At 37.2% G+C, this 26314-nt stretch overlaps 1 protein-coding gene across 2 annotated transcripts in view; it reads right to left on the reverse strand.

Moving 5' to 3' along the window:
• The window catches only part of ZFY (zinc finger protein Y-linked), a 48035-nt gene that overhangs the window by 17623 nt on the left and 4098 nt on the right, over positions 1–26314 (reverse strand). For both annotated transcript variants that reach the window (XM_050777727.1, XM_050777728.1), the window contains exons 2-3: positions 11496–11584; positions 3716–4288 (exon numbers count right to left, since the gene is read on the reverse strand). In XM_050777727.1, coding sequence (XP_050633684.1) covers positions 3716–4288; positions 11496–11556 — 634 coding nt within the window. In that variant the 5' untranslated portion in view covers positions 11557–11584. The remainder of the gene's footprint in view (positions 1–3715; positions 4289–11495; positions 11585–26314) is intronic.

Consider the following 26314-nt stretch of genomic DNA (forward strand, 5'->3'; position numbering starts at 1 on the left):
GGAAGTTAGAGACCAGACAAATCAACATGGAGAAACCCCATTTCTACCAAAAAAAAAAAAAAAAATTAGCCGGGGTGTGGTGGCACAGCACATGTAGTCCCAGCTACTCAGGAGGCTGAGGCACAAGAATTGCTTGAACCCAGGAGTTGGAGGCTAAGATGAGCTGAGATCACAGCACTGGGGTCCAGCCTGGGTAAAAGGGCAAGACTCTGTCTCAAAAAAAATAATGGGTGGGTCTTACAGGTCACCACCACCAAGTCAAATAATATCAGTTCTCTGAAAATGGGCCTTTCTTCCTCCTCCAGTAGCTGCCAAACTGCTGTTTAAAAGAAAATTTTTTTTGACTCAGGGTGTTGCTCTGTAACCTAGGTTGAAGTGCAGTGGCTTAATCATAACTCACTGCAATCCTGATCTCCTGAGTTAAAAGGATCCTCCACCATGCTCGGGTAATTTTTTAGTTTTTCTGTAGAGAGAGGGTCTCACTATGTTGACTAGGATGGTCTCAAACTCCTGGCCCCAAATGATCCTCCTGGCCAAGCCTCTCGAAGCACTAGGATTATAGGCATGAGCTGCTATATCTTCCCTGACTGCTCCTTTTTTTTATATGTCAGATGCCAGTTTTTAAGGCCAACATACAGCTTGGGAGAAGTGGATGTAAACACAGCAAATTAAAAGGGCACAGTCTTGCCAATATCCAGTACTCACTCTATTGCTACAATCATTTAGTTTTCAGAGAGCTGAAAAATGTTACTCTGATAATTTTTTTAAACCATTGTTCTCATTATTTTCATAAAAGAGAAGTTTTTCAGTGTTCTTTACTCTGCCATTTTCATTGCTGTACTCAAATCATTCCTAATTTCAGGAAAGCTTTCTTCCATAACTTTCTGTCATATTAATTGTTTTCTTCTTTTCTGTATGTAAGTTTTGCCTTCTGTTTCTCATGTCTGCTAATCTTGTCCATAATCATTTTTATGTCTGTTTTTTCACCATTTCATTTTGGCAATTTTCTAAAGCCCAATCAGAAGGTCTCCAGTCATATTAACACTAATCCACATTTATTTTATTGCCGCTTTTATAGTCTCTTTTACGGATAACGTTATTTCTCCGTTCAGCTTCTTTCCTAAATTCCAAGTTTGATTTCTATCTCCTTTGATTAGCTTATCTCCTTTTGAAACACTGCACATGTGCTTTAAGATTTTCTAAATGTATTTTAGAGTTTCTACATAAAAATCATTAGTTTTAGTCTTATGAAAACACACCTGTTTCGGCAATGTATCAAAACTTAAAACAACCTATCTCCCTAAAATATCTTTATTCACTTTTCAGAAATCATCCCTTGTAGATACACACTTTTAAAATCTTGCATTTGGTATCATTTTGCCAAATGGTTTTACAAAACAAAACAAAATTAATAGATAGCTTAAAATATATGTATATACACTTACTAATTATATATGTAATATATATCCAAAATATATGTATTTTTAGATATATATCTAATAATGAGTTACAGAAGGAAAAGCAAAATTAATATATGTAATGTGTATAAATATACAAAAAATATAAAATAAGTACAATAAACAACTATTTTACCAGTCCTACTCTGCTCTAGTAGCCACTAGAATCATTAAACAAATCATCAAACTGTATTGATCCATAGGCTTTCAGATTTAGATATGAGGATTGGGTTTCATTTATTCATTTATTCACTGAACATTTTTACTGAATGTTCACTATGACCAAAGTCATAATTTATTAGAAACACTACGTGGATTGCCAAAACAACTAAACTAGATGCTCTTTGGATGAGACATGATATGCACAAACGTTTAGCTATCAAGTTCACGTAAGTGTTCACTCCACAAATATTTTATACCAAATATGCACAGGTTTGAGGGGGACCTGTATTTGAGGATGATGTAATCAACTTAAAAGTCAATGGTAACATCTATACTGTAAAGACTATATAAAGAGGTTATGTTGATCTCCATAGCATTTAGGTGTAACAGTGAGCACTTTTGTGCAGATATACTACTGTGCTAACATAGAGGACTCTGATCATTTTAAATGAGATTTTCAGAGGAGAAAAAACCTGCCACTAAAGACATAAAAATTAATAAGCTCTTAAATCTAATAACATATTTTTAAATGTAAAGTGTACTTAAAGACTGTTTTACAACCTTCAATCTATGTATTAAATAACTATATTAAAGAATTTAAAAGATATTACCATCTCTCATATTATGGAAAACATTAAAGCTTACTGTCAATGACAGCATCTCAGTATTCACTATATTAATATAAAATCAGACCACACTTCCTCTATACACTTTATGAAAAACCTGTCAACCCTAAGCCCTATAGAGTTTTAATTTAAAATGCAGCTCGGAGATATTTTTTCTGGAGGAAGTAAGAGCTAGCAAAAAAAAAAAAAAAAAAAAAAAATTGAAATAGCTAGATAAATTTGGCATATAAAAATATTTATTATGACATTTTCAAAGAGCTAAACACCCCTTACTCCCCCTTTTCCTGGCACACCAGGTTATAAAGGTTATGAAGGTCAAAACTGTAAATTATTAATCTTAAATATTTAAACACTTCATAGAATAAGTTTTTACACACAGAATAAATGTTTATTAAATCAGTTGAATGAGGCTCTTTAAAATCATTAAGCAGGTTCAGAGGGAGGTAGAAAATTATCATTATTAGAAAACTAGGCCATAATGGTATACTTGATCATATAAGAGGTAAATGCCTACTCTCCCTGTGCCCATGCAAATGCCTGCACAAATCTTTTGCTGTGCTATGCTCAAAGACACAGGACAAGGAGTGTAGGTGGTATTTAATATTAATGGGAATGCTCTAAACTAAATCTACACTATAAAACTTCTTTTCAAAGACCATAGTAATGAACTGATCAATTAGGATAACTATTTAAATCAGCAGATAAATGACACAATGATTCTATAAGTCGTAACCATATTAATGTAGAAAATATACCTAGATATTGAAGTTAAAAATATTAGAGAAACATAGTCAGAGATTCTAGCAACAGAACGACTATAGCAGCTGCTGCATAAGCAAAAGTATGTCCAACCATGTTCTGGTTGACAAAGTTATAAACACAATCAAGAAAGCCAGCATCCCATGAGGATCAGTGAGCAGAACATAAAACTAGTATGATGTAAAATTTGAAATCAATTTGAAACCTAAATAAATTAGTTGTTGATGGCCTTGGTGCAACCACTGTATTTCAGGGCATTCACCAGATTTAACTCCAAAGCCACTAATGAATTAAACACCAACAACAAAATCATGACTTTAAAGAGAAAAGGGACACTACGGTAGAAAAAAGGGAGAAAGTGAAACTACATAATAAAAAGACTTAAAAAAACTGACTACAAGTCTCAGGGATAAATCTGAAGGTAACAGACCAATCATACTTTGTATGATTTCATAAGGCTCAATTCTGTTATTTTCATTCCTTATTTTTCTCATCTTTCTATTCTACGCTAATATAGAAATAACTCTATTCTGTACCATGTCACTTAATTATGATTTATCTTCTAGGATGCAAACTAAGCAACAATGCATGTAGATTTATGATTTGTACTTTAATTTTACAGAAGTTAAAGTCAATAAAATTTCACCATTATTTATGTTATAAAATACGTTTCAAAAACATTGCTTAAAATCACTGTACCACATGACTTACACGAAATCATTAGGTAGTCCTCACAGTTGGCTTTGTCATTATCTTGCTGGTCCACTGAGATCCCGCTGGCATCTATGATTGCTTCAGGGGCACAGTCTGCTACCAACACTTCTTCTGAAACTACGTCACTGGTCAGAGGATCAGTAATGATTTCTGCTTCCACTACACTATCATGGACCACATGTTCAACATGTCCAATGTCACACACATGCATGGATTCACTCGTTAAAACATGTTCTGGCATAGACATTGAGGCTGAAGTAATGTCAGAAGCTAAAACATCATCTGGGACTGTGCAGTGTGGTAAAGAAACTTCTTCAGTTACATCTGAGTCCAGCACTTGCTCAGGAATGATGACATTTTCAGATACATCTGCCTCTTCTAAGATATCTGAGCACTGAACATCCTCCTCTATGACAACATCTTCAATAACATCTTGGATTACAACTGAGTCTGGGTCATCAGGAACAAAGTTATGCACAGTTATGTCTGAATCCACAATATTAGAAACAAAAACTGCTTCTTGTACTTCCACAACAATCTGATCACCATCCATGTGTGTAGCATCAGCTCCTTAAAAAATAAAAATTGAAATGACAAATCTCAGGTAAGTATACATGACTAAATACAGTTGTTACTTTATTTCTACTGGGAAAACAGACTATGTCCTTGGTGTTCCTCAAACATTGAGACAATAGAGAATGAATCTATTTTTGATTCATTTAACAAACAGAAATTTTTAACATGAAAACTTACTTTACTCAACCCTAATCAACTAACAAGAAATAAAAGAAAAATAAAAAACCTTTGGGGCAATTACAGAAGAAAACCATTCATGAAATACTTTTAAAACATCAACATAAAAAATTTCCCATCTCACTGAAATAAAATCTTAAGAGATTTTTATATGTTAGGCAACAAATTCAGAAAACAAATATACCATTTATTCGCTACATGTTTCATTCATTTCTCTTCCTTTTTTCACCATCTCCTTTCTCAACACATTACTTTTCTTTTATTCATTATACCTACATATTTCTTTTTTACCCTTCCTTCTTTCTCTTTCGGCCTTTATAATCTTCCCACTTTGTCCTGGTGCAATATCCCATCAATATCCACTATAACTTTGCTAATTAGAAAGTCATTATTTGAATCTAAGACAAAAGAATCAGGGTAGAAATTAAGAGGACTAAAGAGAGGAAAGACATTAGGTTGAGAGGTTACTATGGATAGATAAAATGAATAAAAGTGCAGCTGGGCTAGGTGGTGAAGGGTGGGGGTGGTTAGCGTAGGGCCTGCCCTAATTTTGCCAGGATATTCCACCTCCATCTCTCCTCCTCCTGTTCCCACTAACCCCAAATCCCAAGGTAGTTCCTTGGGAATATATATATAAAAGCATTTTTCTAGTGCTGGGTGCAGTTAAGCAATGAAGGTAGAAGGGAGAGCCAGTTAAAGCCCACTGAGATCAAATGACTGAACCAAGATCACACAACTTGCACAGCACATGATGCTCGGTAAATATTATTCTAAATGAACACACAAATATGAAGAGAATTCATATATCTTTAACACAAATATAACCTAATATGAAACAAATCAGGCATTATGGCTACTAGTGCATAGAGAAAAGCAAACATGGATGACATATGAAAAGCTATTCACATATCACAAGCAGTTAAGATTTCTTTTTTTCCTTCTCCACTCCCACTACCTCACTGGATTATCCTTAAAAAAAAAGAAAAAGGAAAAAAAAGCTATTTATCTGATTAGTATTTCTGATTGTAACTCAGAGGAAGCTGAGTCCAAGCCGGTACACAACTCAATGATTGTGTACCTGTGGCAAAGTCCTCAAACACACAGCTTCTTCAACAAAAGTGATCAACGAGGGCAAAGCAACAACAGATGTTGCAGGAGTCTTTCAAGTAGTTAATACCCACTTAAATTACACGTTGAAAGAATGTTTGCTTTTATTTCTATACATCTTCTACAAAATGATTTCTACTCATTTGTCTTCTACGTTCATAATAGCAATAGAACAGTGTAATCCCCATTGCACAGACATAAATTTGACAGCACTTAGTGGCAACAGCACTGGTGATAATGGTCTAAATCAGAGGGCAAAGTTTAGATACTTATTAGTTTTGTAACCTTGGACCAAGTCATCTAGCCTCTGAGTTCAGTTTCCTCAAGAGTAAAATGAGGTCAGTAGTAACTGTCATGCACACCTCACAGGACTATCATGATAAATGGGAATGCATGGTAAGTGTCCTGAAAAAATGTAATCAGGGAGATGTTTCATTATTGTTATGCATATGAAAATGGAAGCTTGGGTAGATTACATGACTTCCTCAAATTTAAAGAAAACACCATTTCAAGTGTTATCAAGGCGAAAATTGCAACAGCCCTTCAATCTACCATTTAGCCCATGACTTAGGCATGATTGTGGCAAGAGTACACTAAAAAAAGTACTGAGTTTTTCCGCAAAGAACTTAGTCTCTCTCTTTCAAACAAAAAATTTGAAAGGGTGGTGCAGACTGGTGTTAAAAACCTGGCCACAAGCAATCCTCTTGCTGTGACCTCCCAAAATAATTATACTTCACTATGTTCCAGAGAAGGAAAGAATTACAGGTTTGCATTTACCATTAACAACCTGAAAGCACCTAACAGTGAGTCAAAAGAATATCCTAAATTGCTTAACAAATACATGCACACACACAAAATTTAGAAGGTATATTTAAAACTCCTTATGTTTCTCGGTAAAGTTAATTACTATTGCTAATATATGGCAATATTCATTTAAAATTCAGTTAATAAAATCATTAAAATTTTAATTTACAAGAGTATGAAACAGAAAAATAAAATCTAGTCTAATTATAGTATTACGTATTTAGAACCCTGAGCAATCTGAAATTGAGAATACTTTTTTCCCCCTCTTGTTTAAGTGTAATTTTTTTTGCAGTTCTGGAAATGAGGTAAGGATGCATCTGCCTGATATAGAGGCTCCTTTTGTGAATATGTGAAAAGGTTACAAAAGTTAGGACAGGATCAATTCCAGAGGACCTGGGATTTATAGTTTATTTCCTGGGCAATGGAAAGGAATAATCCATGTTTTTTAGGGTTGAATATTCTACTACTGTGGTAGATGAAAGAAAGAAACCAAGAGTGAGAAAACAGTCTTAATACTATCAATGAAGAATGAGGTAATAGGGCCTAAAAAGCAGTGTCATAAGAAGACTTCTCTCAGCATCCCAGACAATCTACATCCCACTGTATCCCCCACCAACCAAATCCCCAAGATGTTTATTCTCTGATCACTGGAACTTACAATATATTATGTTATGACTTATACCACATGGGCAGTGCAGGTAAAATTAAGGTCATGAACTTTAAAAATAATTTGTTGAGACCAATCTGCTTAGATAAAGCAGAGAGCTTTTTATGTCTGGAGTTGGGGAGCTGAAGCAGAATGATAAATTGGAGAGATTTTACATATGAGAGGGATCGAATTAGCCACGCCTACAGTGGCCACATGGAAAGCATGAGAAACAACATGGAGTTTGTCATAAGAAGCAAAATTAGCCTCTTAGCTCACAACCAGTACAGCAATGGGGACTCCAGTCCTATAGCTGCATGAACTGCCTTCAACCAAGGACCTGAATAAACTGAAATTGGATGCATCTAAAGAACAATGAAACTGGATTCACCAGAAAGGAATAAAACTCTGGCAACACCTTATGAAACTAGCCACGCCATGACAGAATTCTGACCTACGGAAACTGAGACAATAAAATTTGTTTTGAACTGCTTGAGTTTGTGGTAATTTTCTTTGCATTAACAAAAATAATTTCAGATTTTGGTGCCAAGAAGTGGAGAACTGCTTATACAAACACCTAAAAACATAAAGTGACTTTGTAGTTATGGATAGGTGATACCTAAAAATGTAAAGTGGCTTTGCTGTTGGATAGGTGCAGACTGTAAAATTTCTTACAAGAATGAAGAGAAATTCTAGCTCTTAGGGAAATGAAAAAAAAAAAATTTAAAGAATGAAAAGCTTAGATTCTGTTGAGTAGAAAAAAAAAACTAAATTTCCTTTAAAAAACCAATACTAAAAATATGAATGTTAAAAATAACAGGCTGGGCACAGTGGCTCATGTCTGTAATCACAACACTTTGGGAGGCTGAGGTGGGAGGATGGCCTGAGCTCAGGAATTCAACATCAGCCTAAGCAGCACAGCAAAACCTCATTTCTACTAAAAAAATTCCCAGCCAAGAGCGGTGGCTCAAGCCTGTAATCCCAGCACTTTGGGAGGCCGAGGTAGGTAGATCACGAGGTCAGGAGACCAAGACCAGCCTGGCTAACACGGTGAAACCCCGTGTCTACTAAAAAATACAAAAAATTAGCCAGGTGTGGTGGCGGGCGCCTGTAATCCCAGCTACTCGGGAGGCTGAGGCAGGAGAATGTTGTGAACCCGGGAGGCGGAGCTTGCAGTGAGACAAGATCGTGCCACTGCACTCCAGCCTGCGGGACACAGCAAGACTCTGTCTCCAAAAAAAAAAAAAAAAAAATTCCCCAGGCATTGTGGTGCCTGCCTGTAGTTCCAGCTACTCAGGAGGCTGAGGTGGGTGGATCACTTGAGCCCAGGAGGTTGAGGCTGCAGTGAGGAGCCATCATCATGTCACTGCCCTTCAGCCCTGGTGACACAGTGAGACCCTATCTCAAAACCAACAACAACAAAAAGTAACAAACTCTGCCAGTGAGAATCCAGAGGGAGAAAAGATCAAGGCAGAGAAATCCTACATGGACTCAGAGAATACCTAAGTCATGTATGACTGCTAGTAGAAATCTAGAGTTTTGTAACACTGCTTGTAAGGGCTTAAAAGTGAGTTTCCAACAGAAGGAAGGAAGAGCTCTGTTACATAAAAAGACAGACTACTTAGCAAAATTGTCTCCCTGGGTTATGTGGAAAGCACAACTTGTAAAAATGAACTCTTCAGTTCAGAAGATTTTAGGAAAGTGTTGGAGATGTGGTCTCATTTCTTCTTACTGCTCAGAGTAAAATTCAGTGTGAAAAATGAATAGTTGGAATATTAAGCAAAGAGATAGTAAAACACGACAAATGAGAAGTTTTCTGTCCATCTGGGGGGTGAAAGGGGAGGTTAAATTAAAGAGATTCCTTGTCAGAGCAAAGCCTCATCTTTATTTACAGCCACTTCCCATCACAGGCATCACTGCCTGAACTCTCGCCTCCTGTCAGGTCAGTAGCAACATTACATTCTCATAGGAATGCGAACCGTACTGTAAACTGCACATGTGAGGGATCTAGGTTGCATGTTCCTTGTAAGAATCTAATGCCTGATGATCTGTAACTGTCTCCCATCACCCTCAGATGGGATGGTATGGTTGCAGGAAAACAAGCTCAGGGCTCCCACTGATTCTAAATTATGGTGAACAGTATAATTGTTTCATTATATATTACATGTAATAATAATACAGATGAAGTGCAGAATAAATGTAATGTGCTTGATTCATCTAGTAACTATCCCCAAACCCCCCTATTCCCAGGTCCCTGGAAAAACTGTCTTCCACAAAACCAGTCCCTGGTGCCCAAAAGAGTGAGGACTGCTGATTTCAGAGAGAGGAAAAAAAAGTATGGGATTCTCAACTATTCCATGAAACAGAAAGAACAAAAGGTTCCTTCAGGCACCTGATCATTACACAAGGAAAGTAAAATTTAAGGAAAAAGGAAAGAAAGGGAAAGGCCAAGGTAAAAGAAAAAGAAAGAGGGAAGGAAAAGAAAAGGCAAGGAGTGAGGTAAGGTAAGGTAAGGCAAGGTAAAAAGAAAAAGGAAAGGAAGTGGAGGGAAAGGAAAGGGAAAGGGAAAGGGAAAGATCAAAAACCAGAGAATTAAGTCTTTTCCAAGCAAGTAAAAGTGTGACCTACAAATACTCAGCACTTCTAAGAAATCTAACGATATTGGACTTCAACCATTTTAGCAGAAGTCAAAAACAGACATAAGATAATCTCAGAAAAAATTATATGAGCCTCTTGTCTACTACAATAAATCCCCAAGACACACACAAATTGTTTTTTCAAAAGAAGCACTGCTAGCTTAAACTGAAAGGGACACAGAATTAATACAATGAACTGTTGGACTACCAGAATTCCAGAGGCAGGAAGCAGGAAATAAAACTATTCAGCTGCAAATACCTGCTGTCTTTGAAGAAAATAGCAAGGAAGACTCAAAGGGTGGAGCCACAGGCCAAAAAGGATTATTCCCAGGTCTTGAAAATTAATGGGAGTTTGTCTGGTTGCATTTCAGAATTTCTTCACACAAAATTTCTTTCTTACCTTTCATGTCACCCTGTTTGAACCAGAATATCCCAAACTGTCCTACCACTGTACACTGGGAAGTAGATAAAGAGGAATTGTGTCCCAGGACTTGCACTTAATGACTGATACCCAGAGAATTATTAGCATCTGATTTAAATGATACTTAGCACTTCTGAGCTGATTAATTTCATATAAGATTTTTATTTTTTTTTTAACTGGGAAACTTGAGAGAGGGTGGATGTTATTTTACATTTGCCAGAGACACATGAGAACCAGGGTGCAGATGGTGGCAGGAAGAATGGTCCCACAAAGATGTCCATACCCTAATCCCTGTAAATCTTGTAAATATGTTACATGACATGGCAAAAGAAATTTTTCAGGTGTAATTAAGATTATGAATTTAAAATTGGGCAATTATCCCGGATTACCCTGGTGCATCAAATCTAGTCATGTGAGCTCTAAAAATGAATAGTTTTCTGGCTAGATTCAAGAAGATGTATGTGATAGAAGGGAAGATCAGAAAGATTAAAAGCATGAGATGGACTCCACTCACTGCTGCTTGAGGAAACCACCATGCAAAGCATGAGAAGAAATGTGGGCAGGTTCTGGAAGCAAAAAATGTTCCTGGATGATGAACTGTAGGGAACAACAAACAGTATCTCCATGGTACAACAAAAAGAAACTAAATTTACCTAAAAGTATGGATATTCTTCGAAGTCAAGAGCCTCCAGCCCTGTAGATAGCTTGATTTTTTTTTTCTTGCTCTGTTACCCAGGCTGGGGTACAGCTGTGCCATTATAGCTCACCACAGCCTTAATTTCTGGTTTAGCAATCCTCCTACCTCAGCCTCCAGAGCATCTAGAACTAGAGCTATGCACCACCATGCTCAGCTAATTTAAAAAAAAAATTTTTTTTTTGCAGAGACAGGGTTTCCATTGTGTTGCCCAGCACCCAGGATGTTCTTCAATTCCTGATCTCAAGCAATCATCACAATTCCACCTTCCAAAGCAATGAAATTACAGATGTGAGCCACCACACCTGGCCAACATCTTAATTTTAACCTTGTAAAATTCTATACACAGAACTCAGTTGAGCCACATTTCTGACCTATAGAACTCTTGAGATAAATTTGTCCTGTTTTAGATTAGTAAATTTTTTGAAATGTACCAATGGAAAAATAGAAAACTAACACAAATAGAAAACATTTCAAAGGGAGAACTAGAAGGATTTAATTGCATAACTGGAAAAACTGGAACAACTGAAGGGTAACAGTAAGATTTTGGTATTGATGGCTTAATTAACAAGATTATGAGTTGGCTATAAGATTCTGACAGGACCTAAGTATGGACCTAAGTACTTAAATATGAATTAACATCAGATTCTGCAATTTTGATAAGTAATTCCAAATCCAGCAGATGGGAAGTGAAACAACCCAAGAAATAGTAATACCTATTCCATCAAAAAATGAGTTTGGCTCTTGTGGCTGCAATTCAAATTCATCTTCATCCATGGCCTTTAATTCTCATTAGTCACAGCTCCTAAACCAGGGAATAAAGTATACCAAACATTAATTTTTATATCACATATTAAAATGTCATGATATTCACATTTCTGAAATGCTAAAATTATTTTTCAATAACCTATCAATGTAAAATTAAAGGGAACAAACTGATTTCCAGTGATACATGGGCTGCAACAAGACAGGAAAGGGCAGGTAGATTAAATCAAACAGATTGACAGTGTTTCTGTTTTTTTGTTTTTTAAAGATACTGAGTCTTGGCCAGGCACGGTGGCTCATGCCTGTAATCCCAGCACTCTGGGAGGCCAAGGCGGGAGGATCACAAGGTCAGGAGATCAAGACCAGCCTGGCTAACACGGTGAAACCCCATCTCTACTAAAAACACACAAAAAAATTAGCTGGGTGTGGTGGTGGGCGCCTGTAGTCCCAGCTACTCAGAAGGCTGAGGTGGGAGAATGGCGTGAACCCGGGAGGCAGAGTTTGCAGGGAGCCGAGATCATGCCACTGCACTACAGCCTGGGCGACAGAGTGAGACTCTGATTCCAAAAAAAAAAAAAAAAAAGAAAAAGAAAAAGATACTCAGTCTTGTTCCTCACACTAGCCTAGTATTCCAGGGCTCAAGTAATTCTTCCCCGCTCAGCCTGACCGGGTGGGACTACAGGCCACCATGCTTGGCTTTTTTGTATTTTTTTAAAAGTTCAATTATCATCTTACATAAAATTCACAATGCTTAAGTATTTAGCATGACAAACTTTCGTAAGTGTTAACTGGAATTTGCATTATTTATATTAATTACTTAAGTGTTAACCGGTATTTGCATTATTTATATTAAGATACAGAACATTTCTTACACACCAGATGAATCTTCTTGAAGCACTACTTTGATCACTCCCTTACGAACAAGCAGTTCTCCAATATCCAGTGAGCTCCACATTATTAACCCAAGCTACCACATGACTTATTTACTGTTATTACTCAACTTTGCAACCTAGTTGGACAGCATATCATTCTTTAAACAATCTTTATGTGTTTACCCTGGCACTCAACATCCTAGAATTTTCTAGGAGGTGAGGTCTTGAAAAAGTGGAGCTATACCTGTTCAATTGTCATTAGCAGAGTCAGTAACTGCTAATATTTACAAATATTTATAAATGCAGGGAAATGTCAATATCAGCGACCCCTTAGGGATGTGGTACTAGTGTCTCATGTATGTAAACAGATATCTGTGCCACAAATAGCTAAATTCTGGTTTAATCATTCTGAAACAGGCAATAAAGAAAAGAGCTCAAACAAGTGAGAAACCAACCCCTAACTGCTACATTCTAGGACTTTACTCAGCACAACAGCTACTAACTCAAAATCCTAAATGAAAGGGGGTTAGCTATAATTTTATGTCATATACTTATTCCTACTATATACTTGAGCCCATGATAATGGCTGCCCACCAATCCAATCTTTACTATAGTGAGCAATCATTCTTCAGCAACACATTTGACTGATTATTGTCCTATTTTATCATGGCGAAAACTGACAGAGACAAAAGAGGCTTTTTTGCACTTCACTGTAAATATGACCACACCTTTACATTAGTAAGCTTTCTTGGGTTAGAACTGCCAGTTTCTTCCTACAACCAGAACAAAACCATGCTCTTAATGGTAATAATATTACCACAATTTTGATAAGTAAAGGTGAAAGATAAGCTCCCATGATTTAACAGTAATTTCTAATGCCTTTGCAGTAAGAACCAAGCTTAGAGATCAGCTGAACTGGAAAACAAATAAACAGAATGATCCAGAGGATCCACTCTAAAAAATAATTTAGGCCAGGTGTGGTAGCTTAATCTTGTAATCCCAGTATTTTGAGAGATCACGGGAGGGGGATTACTGGAGCCCAGGAGTTCTAGACAAGTCTGGGCAAATAGTTGGATCCCTTCTCTACAAAAAAATTTAAAAATTAGCTGGATGTGGTGGTTCACCTGTGGTCCCAGCTACTTGGGAGGCTGAGGCAGGGGAAGATCATTTGAGCCTGAGAGGTCATGGCTACAGTGAGCTATAATCACACCACTGCACTCCAGCCTGGGTGACAGAGCAAGACACTATCTCTATAAAAAACTCCAAAATTAGCCAGATGTGGTAGTGCATGCCTTCAGTACCTAGCTACAGTGGTATGAAGATGAGAAAACTACTAACAGCTAGTAAACCAAAAGAGGAGAAATAAACCAGTGTAAAGTAGAAAAGCATTCTAGAAACATATGTGTATGCATGTGTGTATGTATAAGCATATGTATATGTGTATATATATATACGCACACACACACAAACATATGGGGTTTTTTGTTTTGTTTTTTTTGTTTTGAAACAGGGTCTTGCTCCGTCGCCCAGGATGGAGTGCAGTGATGTGATCGTGACTCACTGCTGCCTCGACCTCCCATGCGAAACCGATCCTCCCATCTCAGTCTCCAGAGAAGCTGAGACTACAGGCACTTACCAACATGCCTGGCTAATTTTTTTTTCTTTTTCTTTTTTTGTAGACATGGGGGTCTCAGTAGATTGACCAGGCTGGTCTTCCACTCCTGGACTCAAGGTAACTGCCTGCCTCTGCCTCCAAAGTGCTGGGATTGTAAGTGTGAGCCATCACAGCTAGCAATATTGCTAAAATAATCTTGACAAAGGCTCTTAAAAATTTATTAGCTTTCACAAGTAATGTGAGAGAGTGACTATTTCCCAAAAACTAATAAGCACCACAGACTTAAATTTTTTGGCCAGCTTGGGTGCCGTGGCTCACCCCAGTAATCCGAGCATTCTGGGAGGCTGAGGCAGGTGGATGCTTGAACCCAGGAATTTAAAACCAGCCTGGACAATATGGTGAAATCTTTATATCTTTTAAATCTTTTATATCTTTACAAAAGATATAAAAATTAGCCAATCATGATAGTGGGTACCTGTGGTCAGTTACCTGGAGGGCTGAGGTGGGAGAACTACTTGAGCCCAGGAGGTTGAGGCTGCAGTGAGCCATATTCTTGTCACTGTACTCTAGCCTGGGGAACAGAAATAGATTGTCTCAAAAAAAGGAAAAAAAAAAAAAATGTGGCTGCGTATGGTGGCTCACACTTGAAATAGCAAAGGCAAGAGGATTGCTTGAGGCCAGGAGTTCAAGGCCAGGAGTTCAAGACCAACTTGGGCAACACAGTGAAACTCTTTCTCTACTTAAAAAAAAAAAATTAGCTGGTTGTGGTAGCACGCCCCTGTAGTCCCAGCCACCAATGAAGATGAGGAAAGAGGACTGCTTGAGCCTAGCAGTTTGAGCTTTCAGTAAGCTATGACTTGGTTGCTGTACTCCAGCCTATGACTAAGACCCTGTCTCAAAAAAAAAAAAAGGAATAACTTCTGACCCCCTTACTGAAAAAAAAAAAATTTATATCCAATGTGTTTTTTCTGGAAAGAAAAATGCTTGCACATTTCATACATCTTTCTATCAAGTTTTATCTCACTGATGTAATGTTATGTGTGTTTATATTGTTATGCAATCTATTGTTATACTCTTATCTGTCATATGTTTAAATTTTTTAAGCAACCCCATCAGATTTTGATTGGAACTGCATCAGTCTATACTAATCAATTTGAAAAGAAATAGTATATTTAAAATATTAACTCTTCTACTCCATATCTACTCTTTAATTTAGGTCCTCTTAGATTTAATATAAGAATTTATGAGAAAGATCTTAGATTATTTCATTACATTTACCTCAAAGCACTGGATGTTAGCCTGCTACAACCTTCTTCGATAAAGTCAGAAATAAAAGTTGAATGTTAGCCTTTTTAATTGTATCCATGTTTGCTTTAATTTATTCTAACTTCATCCATTTTTAAAAGGTGTCATAATTTGTTAGATGCAAAAATCTGTTAAGCCGTTTGTATAAACGTTTGTATAAACTGTCTCATTTAATTCACCGTAAGTAGTAGCTATGACCAAGCCTATTTTCCAGTTAAGGAAATTGAAGCTTAAAATGCTAAGAAGCCTGCTCAAGGACACATTGTAGCAAAAGAAGATCTTTCACCTAAGGCGTCAAACCACCATGTCTATTGTTTGTCTCATTACTCTGTATCATAATCTGGGACTTCATTCCATTTTATTCCTTATATAAATTTCAACTACTTATTTTTTAATCTTTTAATTCCCCATTCTCTAGTTTCAGTTGTTTCATAATATCTTCATTTAGTCTACTTTAAGCTATCTGAATGTTCATTATCTTAAGTCTCAAGAGTTTTATGGTTGGAGAGGAAAACAAAAGTTCTAAGAATGAACATATTTAGCATATCAGTATTCTCTAAAGTAGTATTTGCACACATTTAGGAAATGGATGTAAAAAGACAAAAATCAAAACTTTTGTTTTTATATATTTTAAAATCTCATCCTTTAAATGTGTACATTGTATGTTTAAAAATAATAGTTTAACAAAATAGGTGAATAAGAAAAACTGGAGATTACTCAACTAAAAAATGCAAACACTCCTCCCTTTATAAACTGTAACTGCTTCCTACTGAACACACATTGTCTTTGTTAATCAGTCTGAATGACAAATATAGTAACATGACAATACAAAATAAATACAATTATGTTGTAAGATGAAAAATGTAAAATCCTACAATTATATGTATAAAAAAATTGGTGAAAGTGAAAAAAAAATTCAATCACAGTCACGGCCATTGGCTTAAATATAGATCTCTCTTTATAACTATAGAAAGAAATCATAACTGTAGAAAGAAAAACACAACTGTAAGCACGGAAGTAATTTTTTTCCAAAGGAGAATTATGTGAATATCAAGATTTGCAACAGCTCTTAGAAAACTGACAAAGCCCTTGAATATATTATCTTTATTATCACGCAGTGCACAATGAAAATACCGTTACTGTACTGCCACACAGTTCTGTCATCCAAAACTGAATCCACTGTTTAATTCATTCTGTTCAAATAATTAGTACACAGGATTACAATTAAATCTAATTTTTGAAAGATGAAACAAATTCATAATTTTTATTTCATCTATAAAAATAAAATCTCAAGCTATTTTGCACCATATTATAAAACATTTATCCTGATTTTCCATAGTCCAACTTTCTTCTGTATCTACATACTCAGAAAACATAAATATGGTGTGTTATACACATTTCTTTGAAATCATTGTAACGATTTTAACTTCTATTTAGCTTTCCTCAATTTTTTTTTTTTTTTGAGACAGAGTTTCACTCTTTTTGCCCAGGCTGGAGTGCACTGGTGCAGCGCAATCTTGGCTTCCCAGGTTCCAAACACTTCTCTTGCCTCAGCCTCCCGAGTAGCTGGGATTACATAAGCCTGCCACCAAGACCAGCTAATGTTTTTGGTTTTTTGTTTATTTTTTTTTCAGTAGAGACGGCGTTTCACCATGTTTGGCCACGCTGGTTTCGAACTCAGGTTTCAGGTGATAAACCTATCTCAGCCTCCCAAAGTGTTGGGATTACAGGCATGAGCCACCGTGCCCAGCCCAAATATTTTTAATTTAACACACCCTATTTATCTTAAAAATTCATCTTTTTTTTTTTTCTTATCTGCCACTCCACTCAACCAATCTTTTTATGATAAAGCAAATTTTAAACTTCCCTTTTTTTCCTGGCCACCAAACCCTATCTTCAAATAGAAGTTTAAATACAAAATAAACACACTAATTATCTTTCTACTGCCTGAAATCAAGTAATTGGGTTTAACATTAAAACAAAGTAACTGAAAAGACATAAGTAGAAACAATTTATTTATAAGCTGTTGTTTAAAAAGATGGTGAGATGAAATCATTCAGTACAATAAAAAGCCAGAAAGGAGATGGGAACTCATACGAAATACTGGCAAACAGACAACATAAAATACAATGGAAAGAGATTTAAAAAGATGTCCTAAATAAGAGATTAAACTCACTCAATGGGTTATGTTTAAAATACTCCTTGTGGCCAGCCAGGGTGGCTCATGTCTATAATACCAGCACTTTGGGAGGCCAAGGTGGTTGGACTGCTTGAGCCCAAGAGTTCAAGACCAGCCTGGGCAACGTAGTGAGATCCCATCTCTTAAAAAAAAAATCCTCCTTGCATACCCTTGTTAATAGGAAATTAAAATTAAAACCACTGCAAACTCTTTAGTTTTTAAAAAATTATATGATTTTTATAAGAGGGAGAAAAATATTGTTTTAAAAAGGCACATTAACAAAAAACAAAAAAAGCCAGAAATTAAACAAAATTTAAGACCAGAATCATCATCAGCGTTGAAATACATCATGTCTTAATGTTAAAACGAAAATAGTGACATAAGGCCGGGCGCGGTGGCTCAAGCCTGTAATCCCAGCACTTTGGGAGGCCGAGACAGGCGGATCACGAGGTCAGGAGATCGAGACCATCCTGGCTAATATGGTGAAACCCCGTCTCTACTAAAAATACAAAAAACTAGCCGGGCAAGGTGGTGGGCGCCTGTAGTCCCAGCTACTCAGGAGGCTGAGGCAGGAGAATGGCGTAAACCCGGGAGGCGGAGCTTGCAGTGAGCTGAGATCCGGCCACTGCACTCCAGCCTGGGCGACAAAGCGAGACTCCGTCTCAAAAAAAAAAAAAAAAAAAAAGAAAATAGTGACATAATATGTAATAGTCCTAAACACAGGCACCTTACAATACAGACCAATAAATAAATACATACACTTGAAAATGCAGGGAAAAACTTAAATAATTCAGGGGTAATGAGAAAAATATCTATAGAGGCCAGGTCCTGTGGCTCACGCCTCTAATCCCAGCACTTTCGGAAACTAACATGGGAGGATCACTTGAGGTCAGGTGTTCGAGACCAGTCTACCCAACATGGTCCTGGCCAATATGGTTAAATCTTGTATCTATTAAAAACACACACAAAAAAAATTAGCCAGGTGTGACGGCATGCAGCTACTTGGGAGGCTCAGGCACGAGAACTCCTTGGACCTGGGAAGCACAGGTTGCAGTAAGCAGACATCGTACTACTCCACTCCAGCCTGGGCTGTTGAGTGAAATGCTGAGTCAAAAGAGGGGAGGACAGGGGAGCAACTTTAATTGCATATACTGTAAAAAGTGAAATCAAATATAAATGTGCTAAGCTTCCTACATATGCATACACACAAAACTGAAAGAAAAAAAAGGCATAGTAAATTCAAGCAAAAGGGAACGAAAGATACGGACAGAAAGCATCAACAAAAAAATTCATTAAAAAATATAATCTGGCCGGGCGCGGTGGCTCAAGCCTGTAATCCCAGCACTTTGAGAGGCCGAGACGGGCGGATCACGAGGTCAGGAGATCGAGACCATCCTGGCTAACACGGTGAAACCCCGTCTCTACTAAGAAATACAAAAAACTAGCCGGGCGAGGTGGCAGGCGCCTGTAGTCCCAGCTACTTGGGAGGCTGAGGCCGGAGAATGGCGTGAACCCGGGAGGCGGAGCTTGCAGTGAGCTGAGATCTGGCCACTGCACTCCAGCCTGGGCTACAGAGTGAGACTCCGTCTCAAAAAAAAAAAAAAAAAAAAAAAAAAATAATCGAATTCCCATCTGGCAAGGAAAAACGGCAAAATGTAAAAAGCTTATCAGAAAAAAAGAAGCAAACTGACAGAATTATACACATTTTGTAAGTCATAAGATAAAACTATAAATATTGATATCCTATTTATAAACATATTTATAGGACATTACAAATTCTGTGTAAGCAACAAGACTATACTCAAGAAAAGCCAAAGACTTATCACCATGAAAGAAACTTTCAATAAATCCAATGTAAAAAAATATTAATGGCCGGGCACAGTGGCTCACACCTGTAATCCATCATTTCAGGAGGCCAAGGTTGACAGATCACCTGAGGTTAAGGAGGTCGAGACCAGCGTGACCAACATGGAAAAACCCCGTGTCTACTAAAAATACAAAATTAGCTGGGCATTGTGGCGCATGCCTGTAATCCTGGCTACTCAGGAGGCTGAGGCAGGAGAATCACTTGAATCTGAGAGGCGGAGGTTGCAGCAAGCCAAGATTGAACCATAGACTGCAGCCTGGGCGACAGAGTGAGACTCTGTCTCACCAAAAAAAAAAAAAAAAATTCATAAAAAGACTCCAAGTACAAGTAAATATACAAAGAAATTCTATCTAACTTCAAAGAAACAACGAATCCCTTTTTAATAGGCAACCTGCGTCCAGAAAGAGAGAAACTCTCATTACCTGAGTTTAACACAACCTTATCAAACTGTGAAAAAAAAAATTACAGGAACGTAATTTTGTTTCTATTCTATTAGCATCTATGAGACTGTGCAGATACGAAGACAGGACTACAATAAGGCTATGTAAATATTAAACATCCAGGTGATTCAAAATGTTTAAAGTTAGAAACGCTATTAATGCAATTAAGCACATTAAAAAACTAAAGGGGAAAATCAACAGATGTAACCAAACATCTTAAAAATTCAACTTCTCCTTTTTATTAAAAAAAAAAAAAAACCTCTCAAATTGTGAATGGAAGGAAGCTTAAAGAATATCTTCCCAAGAAAACATTCCAACATCAGTATTTAAGGATAAAACACTGGAAGCACTTCTTTTAAAGAATCTAGATCACTGGAAAAGAAATCTAACATCACTATTCACAGATAACATAAATATACAAAAAATGCAAAAAAATCATTATTACTGCTGAATCTTACTATGTCTACATGCCCAAAATCGTAGGATGAGCCTTTATATACCACTAATGAAAAACATTGCCAAGTAAATTGATACACTGGAGTTCGTTTAGATTTATTCACAGTTTTTAAAAATCATACACCACTCTTATGCATACACAGAAAGAACAGTAACATCCAAAGGAAATTGGCTCAGGGTATTCATAAAGTTTCTTTGAATTCAGTGCTACTCTCACTCACTTGTCTATTCACTGCTGTTCAAAGTCCTTATCTTTCTAACTAATAGAGTCATCTTGATAACAACAGTGCTAATGATGAAGCGTACTAAATTATCATCTCTGGAATAATCTTTCAAGTCAAAGACATCTACTTTGCAAGCTCTGATGCCTGCATTTTACTATTTGACAAAAGTCTGCTTTATCTTTTTCCCTGAACTGAACCACACCAATATATGGTAAGAAGCTGTCTCCAAAATTAGAAAATATGTAATAAATATATTACAACATATTTATACTCAACATAAGACAATTAACCTCTGACTGAACCAAGGGCCAATCAAACCTGCTTCTGGCTGTTTCCTTCGGCCAAGCACAGTGGCTCATGCCTGTAATTCCAGCACTTTGGGAGGCTAACACGGCCTGGTCATTTGAGGCCAAGAGTTCAAGACCAGCCTTGCCAACATGGTGAAAACTGGTCTCTACCAAAAATACAAACATTAGCTGGGCATGGTGAGGGGCACCTGTAGTCCCAGCTACTTGGGAGGCTGAGGCATGAGAATTGCTTGAACCTAAAAGGTAGAGGATGCAATGAGCTGAGATTGTGACACTGTACTCCAGCCTGGGTGAGAGTGAGACCCCGTCTCAAAAAAGAAAAAAAAAAAAAAATTAGCCAGTCATGATGAGTGTCCTATACTCCCTGCTACAAAGGAGGCTGAGGTGGGAGGATCACTTAAGTTCAGGAATTCAAGACCAGCCTGAGCAACATAGTGAAACCCCATCTCTACAAAAATATATGAAAATTATCTGGACATGGTGGTGTGCACTTGTACTCTAAGCTACACATGAGGCTGAAGTGGGAGGATCACTTGAACCCAGGAATTCAAGGCTGCAGTGAGCTATGATCATGCCACAGGACTCCAGCCTGTGCAACACAGTGGGACTCTGTCTCAAAAAAACATATGTATATAGTGGTATATACACACAACAGAATACTACTCAGCTATAAAAAGAAAAAGAAATCATGTCTTTTGCGGCAACATGGGTGGAACTGAAGGCTATTATCTTAAGTGAAATACAACAGGTACAGAAAGACAAATGCCATATTATCTCATAAATGGGATCTAACTAATGTCTACACATGGACTTGACACTAGAGACTCAGAAGGGTAAAGGTGTGGAAGGGAGTTGGATAATGAGAAATAACTTAATGGGTATAATGTATGTTACTTAGGAGATGGCTACTCTACCATCTCCATGTATGTAACAAATGCATCCATGTATACACCATGCAATCTACGTATGTAGTTGTACCCCATAAATTTACACACACACACACATTTTGTGTATATATGGACAGTGGACCTAGATGGCCAAATTCAAAACCTACTCCAGCACTTAATCATATAATATATAAAATGTCATGGCCTATAGACTTTCTTATCAGAAATACGGTACAAAGCTGGGGAAGGTGGCTCACTCACACTTGTAATCCTAGCACTTTGGAAGGCAGAGATGGAAGGATCACTGGAACCTAGGAGTTCAAAGCCTGCCTGGGCAACACAGTGAGTCCCCATTTCTATAAAAAATAAAAAACTAGCTGGGTATGCATGGTGGTTTGCACCTGTAGCTCCAACTACTTGGGAGGCTGAAGTTAAGAGGATCACTTGAGCCCAGAAGTCCAAGGGTAAGCCCTAATCATGCATCAGTGCACTCCAGCCTGCTAACAGAGAAGACCCTGTCTCAAATTTAAAAAAAAAAAAAAAAAAAGGTATAAAATATTTGACCTTAGGGAGTGATAAATAGATTAAATGGGCTATTTAGAAACCTCAAAAACAGTGCTAGTGGCCGGGCGCGGTGGCTCACGCCTGTAATCCCAGCACTTTCGAAGACCAACGCAGGCGGATCACCTGAGGTCAGGAATTCAAGACCAGCCTGGCCAACGCGGTAAAATCCCGTCTCTACTAAAAATACAGAAATTAGCCGGGCATGATGGCAGGTGCCTGTAATCCCAGCTACTTCAGAGACCGGGGCAGAAGAATCGTTTGAACCCAGGAGGCTGCAATGACCCGAAATCGGGCCACTGCACTCCAGCCTGGGTGACAGAGTGAGATTCTAATCTCAAAAAAAAAAGAAAAAGAAAAAGAAAGAAAAGAACAGTGGTGGCACACAAGAAGTACTTATGATCATGTACTAAATTCACCATGTGTGTTTCTTTGTGTAAGTATGTATTCTACAAATGTGATATATATACAAACTTAAAGTTTTACCATGAATTTTTTTTTTTTTTTGAGATGGAGTCTCCCTGTCACCAAGACTGGAGTGCAGTGACACGATTTCGGCTCACTGAAACCTCTCTGCATACCAGGTTCAAACCATTCTTGTGCCTCAGCCTCTCCCATAGCTGAGATTATAGGCACGTGCCACCACATCTGGCTAATTTTTTATTTTTAGCAGAGACTGTGTTTTACCATGTTGGTTAGGCTGGTCTCAAAATCCAGACCTCTGGGGACCTGCCAGCCTCAGCCTCCCAAACTGCTGGGATTACAGGCGTGAGCCACTGTGCCCGGCCTATGAAAACTGAAAAACCCTAAAATGAGTAGAAGAAAAACAACTAAAACAATCAGGAGGCTGAGGTGGGAGGATCACTTGAGCCTGGGAAGTGGAGACTGAAGTGAGTTTAGATAGTGCTACTACACTACAGCCTAGTGACAGAGCAAGACTCCGTCTCAATTTTTAAAAAAGAAAAAAAAGCTAAAACAATTCTAAATAAAATATACATATTAACATTTGATCATAAAGTCAGTTTTAAAACACAGCAAACAGAGAAGCAAATAAAACACTGAAAACAAAATAGGGAAACTAAAAATGCCTAAATACTTAAAGGAATTGATATACCACACAAATTGCATTACATATCAATGGAGAGAAAAACTAAATGAAATAAATCCATACAAAAAAAGATAAATTGCAATCCAGTAAAAAATACAAAAGATGTCCAGAAGGATTCATGCCCTATATATTTTTGTAAAACACAAAACTTTAAATCAGTTTTAAAAAACAAATAGAAGACAGCATTTTTATGCCCTATTTAGTAGGAAAATTATTGCAGACACAAAAATTACAACCTATATATGAAAACACTAAAAAGATTACCTCAAAACTGCATCCTACTCAACAAAATATACCCAAAAGAACGTTAAAAGAAACCCCAGGCTAGGCACGGTGGCTCACACATGTAGTTCCAACAGTTTGGGAGGCCAAGGCAGGAAGACTGCTTCAGCCCAGGAGTTCAAGACCAGGCTGGACAACATGGCAAGACTCTGTGTCTATGAAAAATAAAAAACAAAAAGTTAACCAGTGTGGTGGGGTGCACCTGGGCCCAGCTATTCAGGAGGCTGAGGCAAAGGGTTTGCTTGAACACAAGAGGTCAAGGTTACAATGAGTTGTGACCACTCCACCACACTCCAGCATAGGAAACAGAGATACGCACACACGCGCGCACGCGCGCACACACACACACACAGAGTTTATATTGGGGGAGGGTGGGCAAGTGGGGAAGCTCAACCTCATTAGAAATATGACAAATGCAAAATTAAAACAACTGGATATTATTTCATCTCCAAAACCCTGAAAGAAATTAAACTGTCAAACCTTTGGTGCCAGGTATGGTGGCTCACACCTGTAATCCCAGCACTTTGTGAGGCCAAGACGGACAGATGACCGGAAGTCAAGAATTCAAGACCAGACTGGCCTGCATGACAAAACCCGGCTTCTACTAAATAAATAAATAAGCCAAGTGTGGTGGCACATGCCTGTAGTCCCAGCTATTCTGGAGGCTGACGTACAAGAATTGCTTGAATCCAGGAGGCAAAGGTTGCAGTGAGCCACGATTGCACCACTGCACGCCAGCCTGGGCAACAGCATAAGACTCCCTCTCAAAAAAAAAAAAGGTAATGATATGGAGAAACACTCTGACAGAAAACTTAGTATCAACTAGATACAACCAATGTGGAAAGAATTTGGCAATTCCAGTACAGCTGACAAATGCACATGCACTTCAGATTACCAATTCCACTTAAACCCAAGAGAAGTTAATCATGTACAAAGATGTTCACAGCTACATTGTTTCAAAATTGGAAAAGACTGAAAACCTAATTGGTTCCCAGTAATGAATAAACAGGCCACAGCATATTTATAAACTATAATAGAATATAAATTCAGATTAATGATTTCCCAAACTTTTTCACCTTAGGACTCCTTCACAATTAAAAAATTTGAGAGTCCTAAAAGAGCTTTTGTTTAAGCAGGTTTTATTATCAACATATACCATTTTAAAAGGTAGTGCCTACTAATTTTAGGAAAAGTTTATTTATGTTTGTTCACTTAAAACTAATAAACCATTAATATTAAGATAAATAACACTATTAAAAGTACTTTCCAAATTATAAATTTTTATGTTAATCTTTTTAATACCTGGCTTAAAATAAAACAGATGGATTCCTCTATCTGCTTCTGCATTCAACTTTCTGAAACATGTGAAACTCTTGAAAACTCTACTGTACACTACATTCATGGGCTAATAAGAGTAAAAAAGGTAAATTACTTCTTGGTATTTTTTTAAAAATTGTTTTTCTCTCACAGACATCTGAAAAGGTGCCAAAGATCCCCATGGGTTCCTAGACCAACTTTTGCTAACTAAAACATTAGATCCACAGATAACATGAAAGAAACTCAAAAACTCACTGTTGAGTGATAAAAAATACACAAAATGACACATACTCTATGATAACTTCCTGAAGTTATAACACATACAAGGAAACCAGTCTGGGGAAAAAGAAGCAGGACTGAGAAGCACTGAAGGCAACTCTTTAAAATGACCTGCACAATTCCATTTCTTTAAATAAAAAAAAAAAAAGAAACAAGTGTGAAAGACTATATCATTTGTTACAATCTGTTACAACAGATTTATACTTGCCTACTAAGGACAAAAGATTTTATAATTTACATGTTTAATATATTAACTGTTAATTTTTTAAAGTCATTGACGTAGATTCCTTTGTGTCTCTCCTAGATTCCTTTGTGCCTTTCCTAGATTAAAATTCCTCTTTCAATTAAGCAAAATTTGGTTAAAATCTAGTTACTCTCCTTTATTACATTTTACAGCTAAATAAGAGCGCCACATTTATTAAAATACTATGTTTAAAACAATTTAGTAAGAAAAAGAATGGGCTGTCAGCCAAGGTAGATGGTTAAAGCAATGGTGGAAACATGTTCCTGAGAATCCTGTTTTCATCTGCTGCCTTCAAAAAATGAACACTCAATACTTACACAATTCAAGAACATTATTTGGCTCCTTAACTTCAATTGGAGGGCCATTCAACTCCATATAAATCTCTGCATTAAATTATTTCAAATGATTTTTTTTGAAATAATGTTTATCTGCCAGATCATTCTGTTAGCGGAACAAATCAAGGTAAGAAACTATCTACTATAATTAAGGGCTTCAAAAGTTAGGGATGAAAACAAAAGTATAAACCTACATTTAGAATACAATAGATTAAATGTTAATTAAAGATATCTACACTGCTCTAAGTGACAAGGATGAAAGAAAGCCTGGTAAAACGGTAGTGTCTGGAAAAGGAAGATAGCAAAAAGCAGGAATTATTTTAGGGACTCTAGGGCAAAAGAGGTTCAATGCACATTACTGGGCACCTACTCTGTGCCAGATAAATTTGGATTCAGCAATATTGAATATGGACTGTTAATAAAAGGTCAGGATGGAGGTGTTCAGTAAGTAACTGTAAATGCTAGATGAGAAATTTGATGAGTGAGAATAA

The sequence above is a fragment of the Macaca thibetana genome, chromosome Y (assembly GCF_024542745.1).
Source record: "Macaca thibetana thibetana isolate TM-01 chromosome Y, ASM2454274v1, whole genome shotgun sequence".
Taxonomy (NCBI): domain Eukaryota; kingdom Metazoa; phylum Chordata; class Mammalia; order Primates; family Cercopithecidae; genus Macaca; species Macaca thibetana.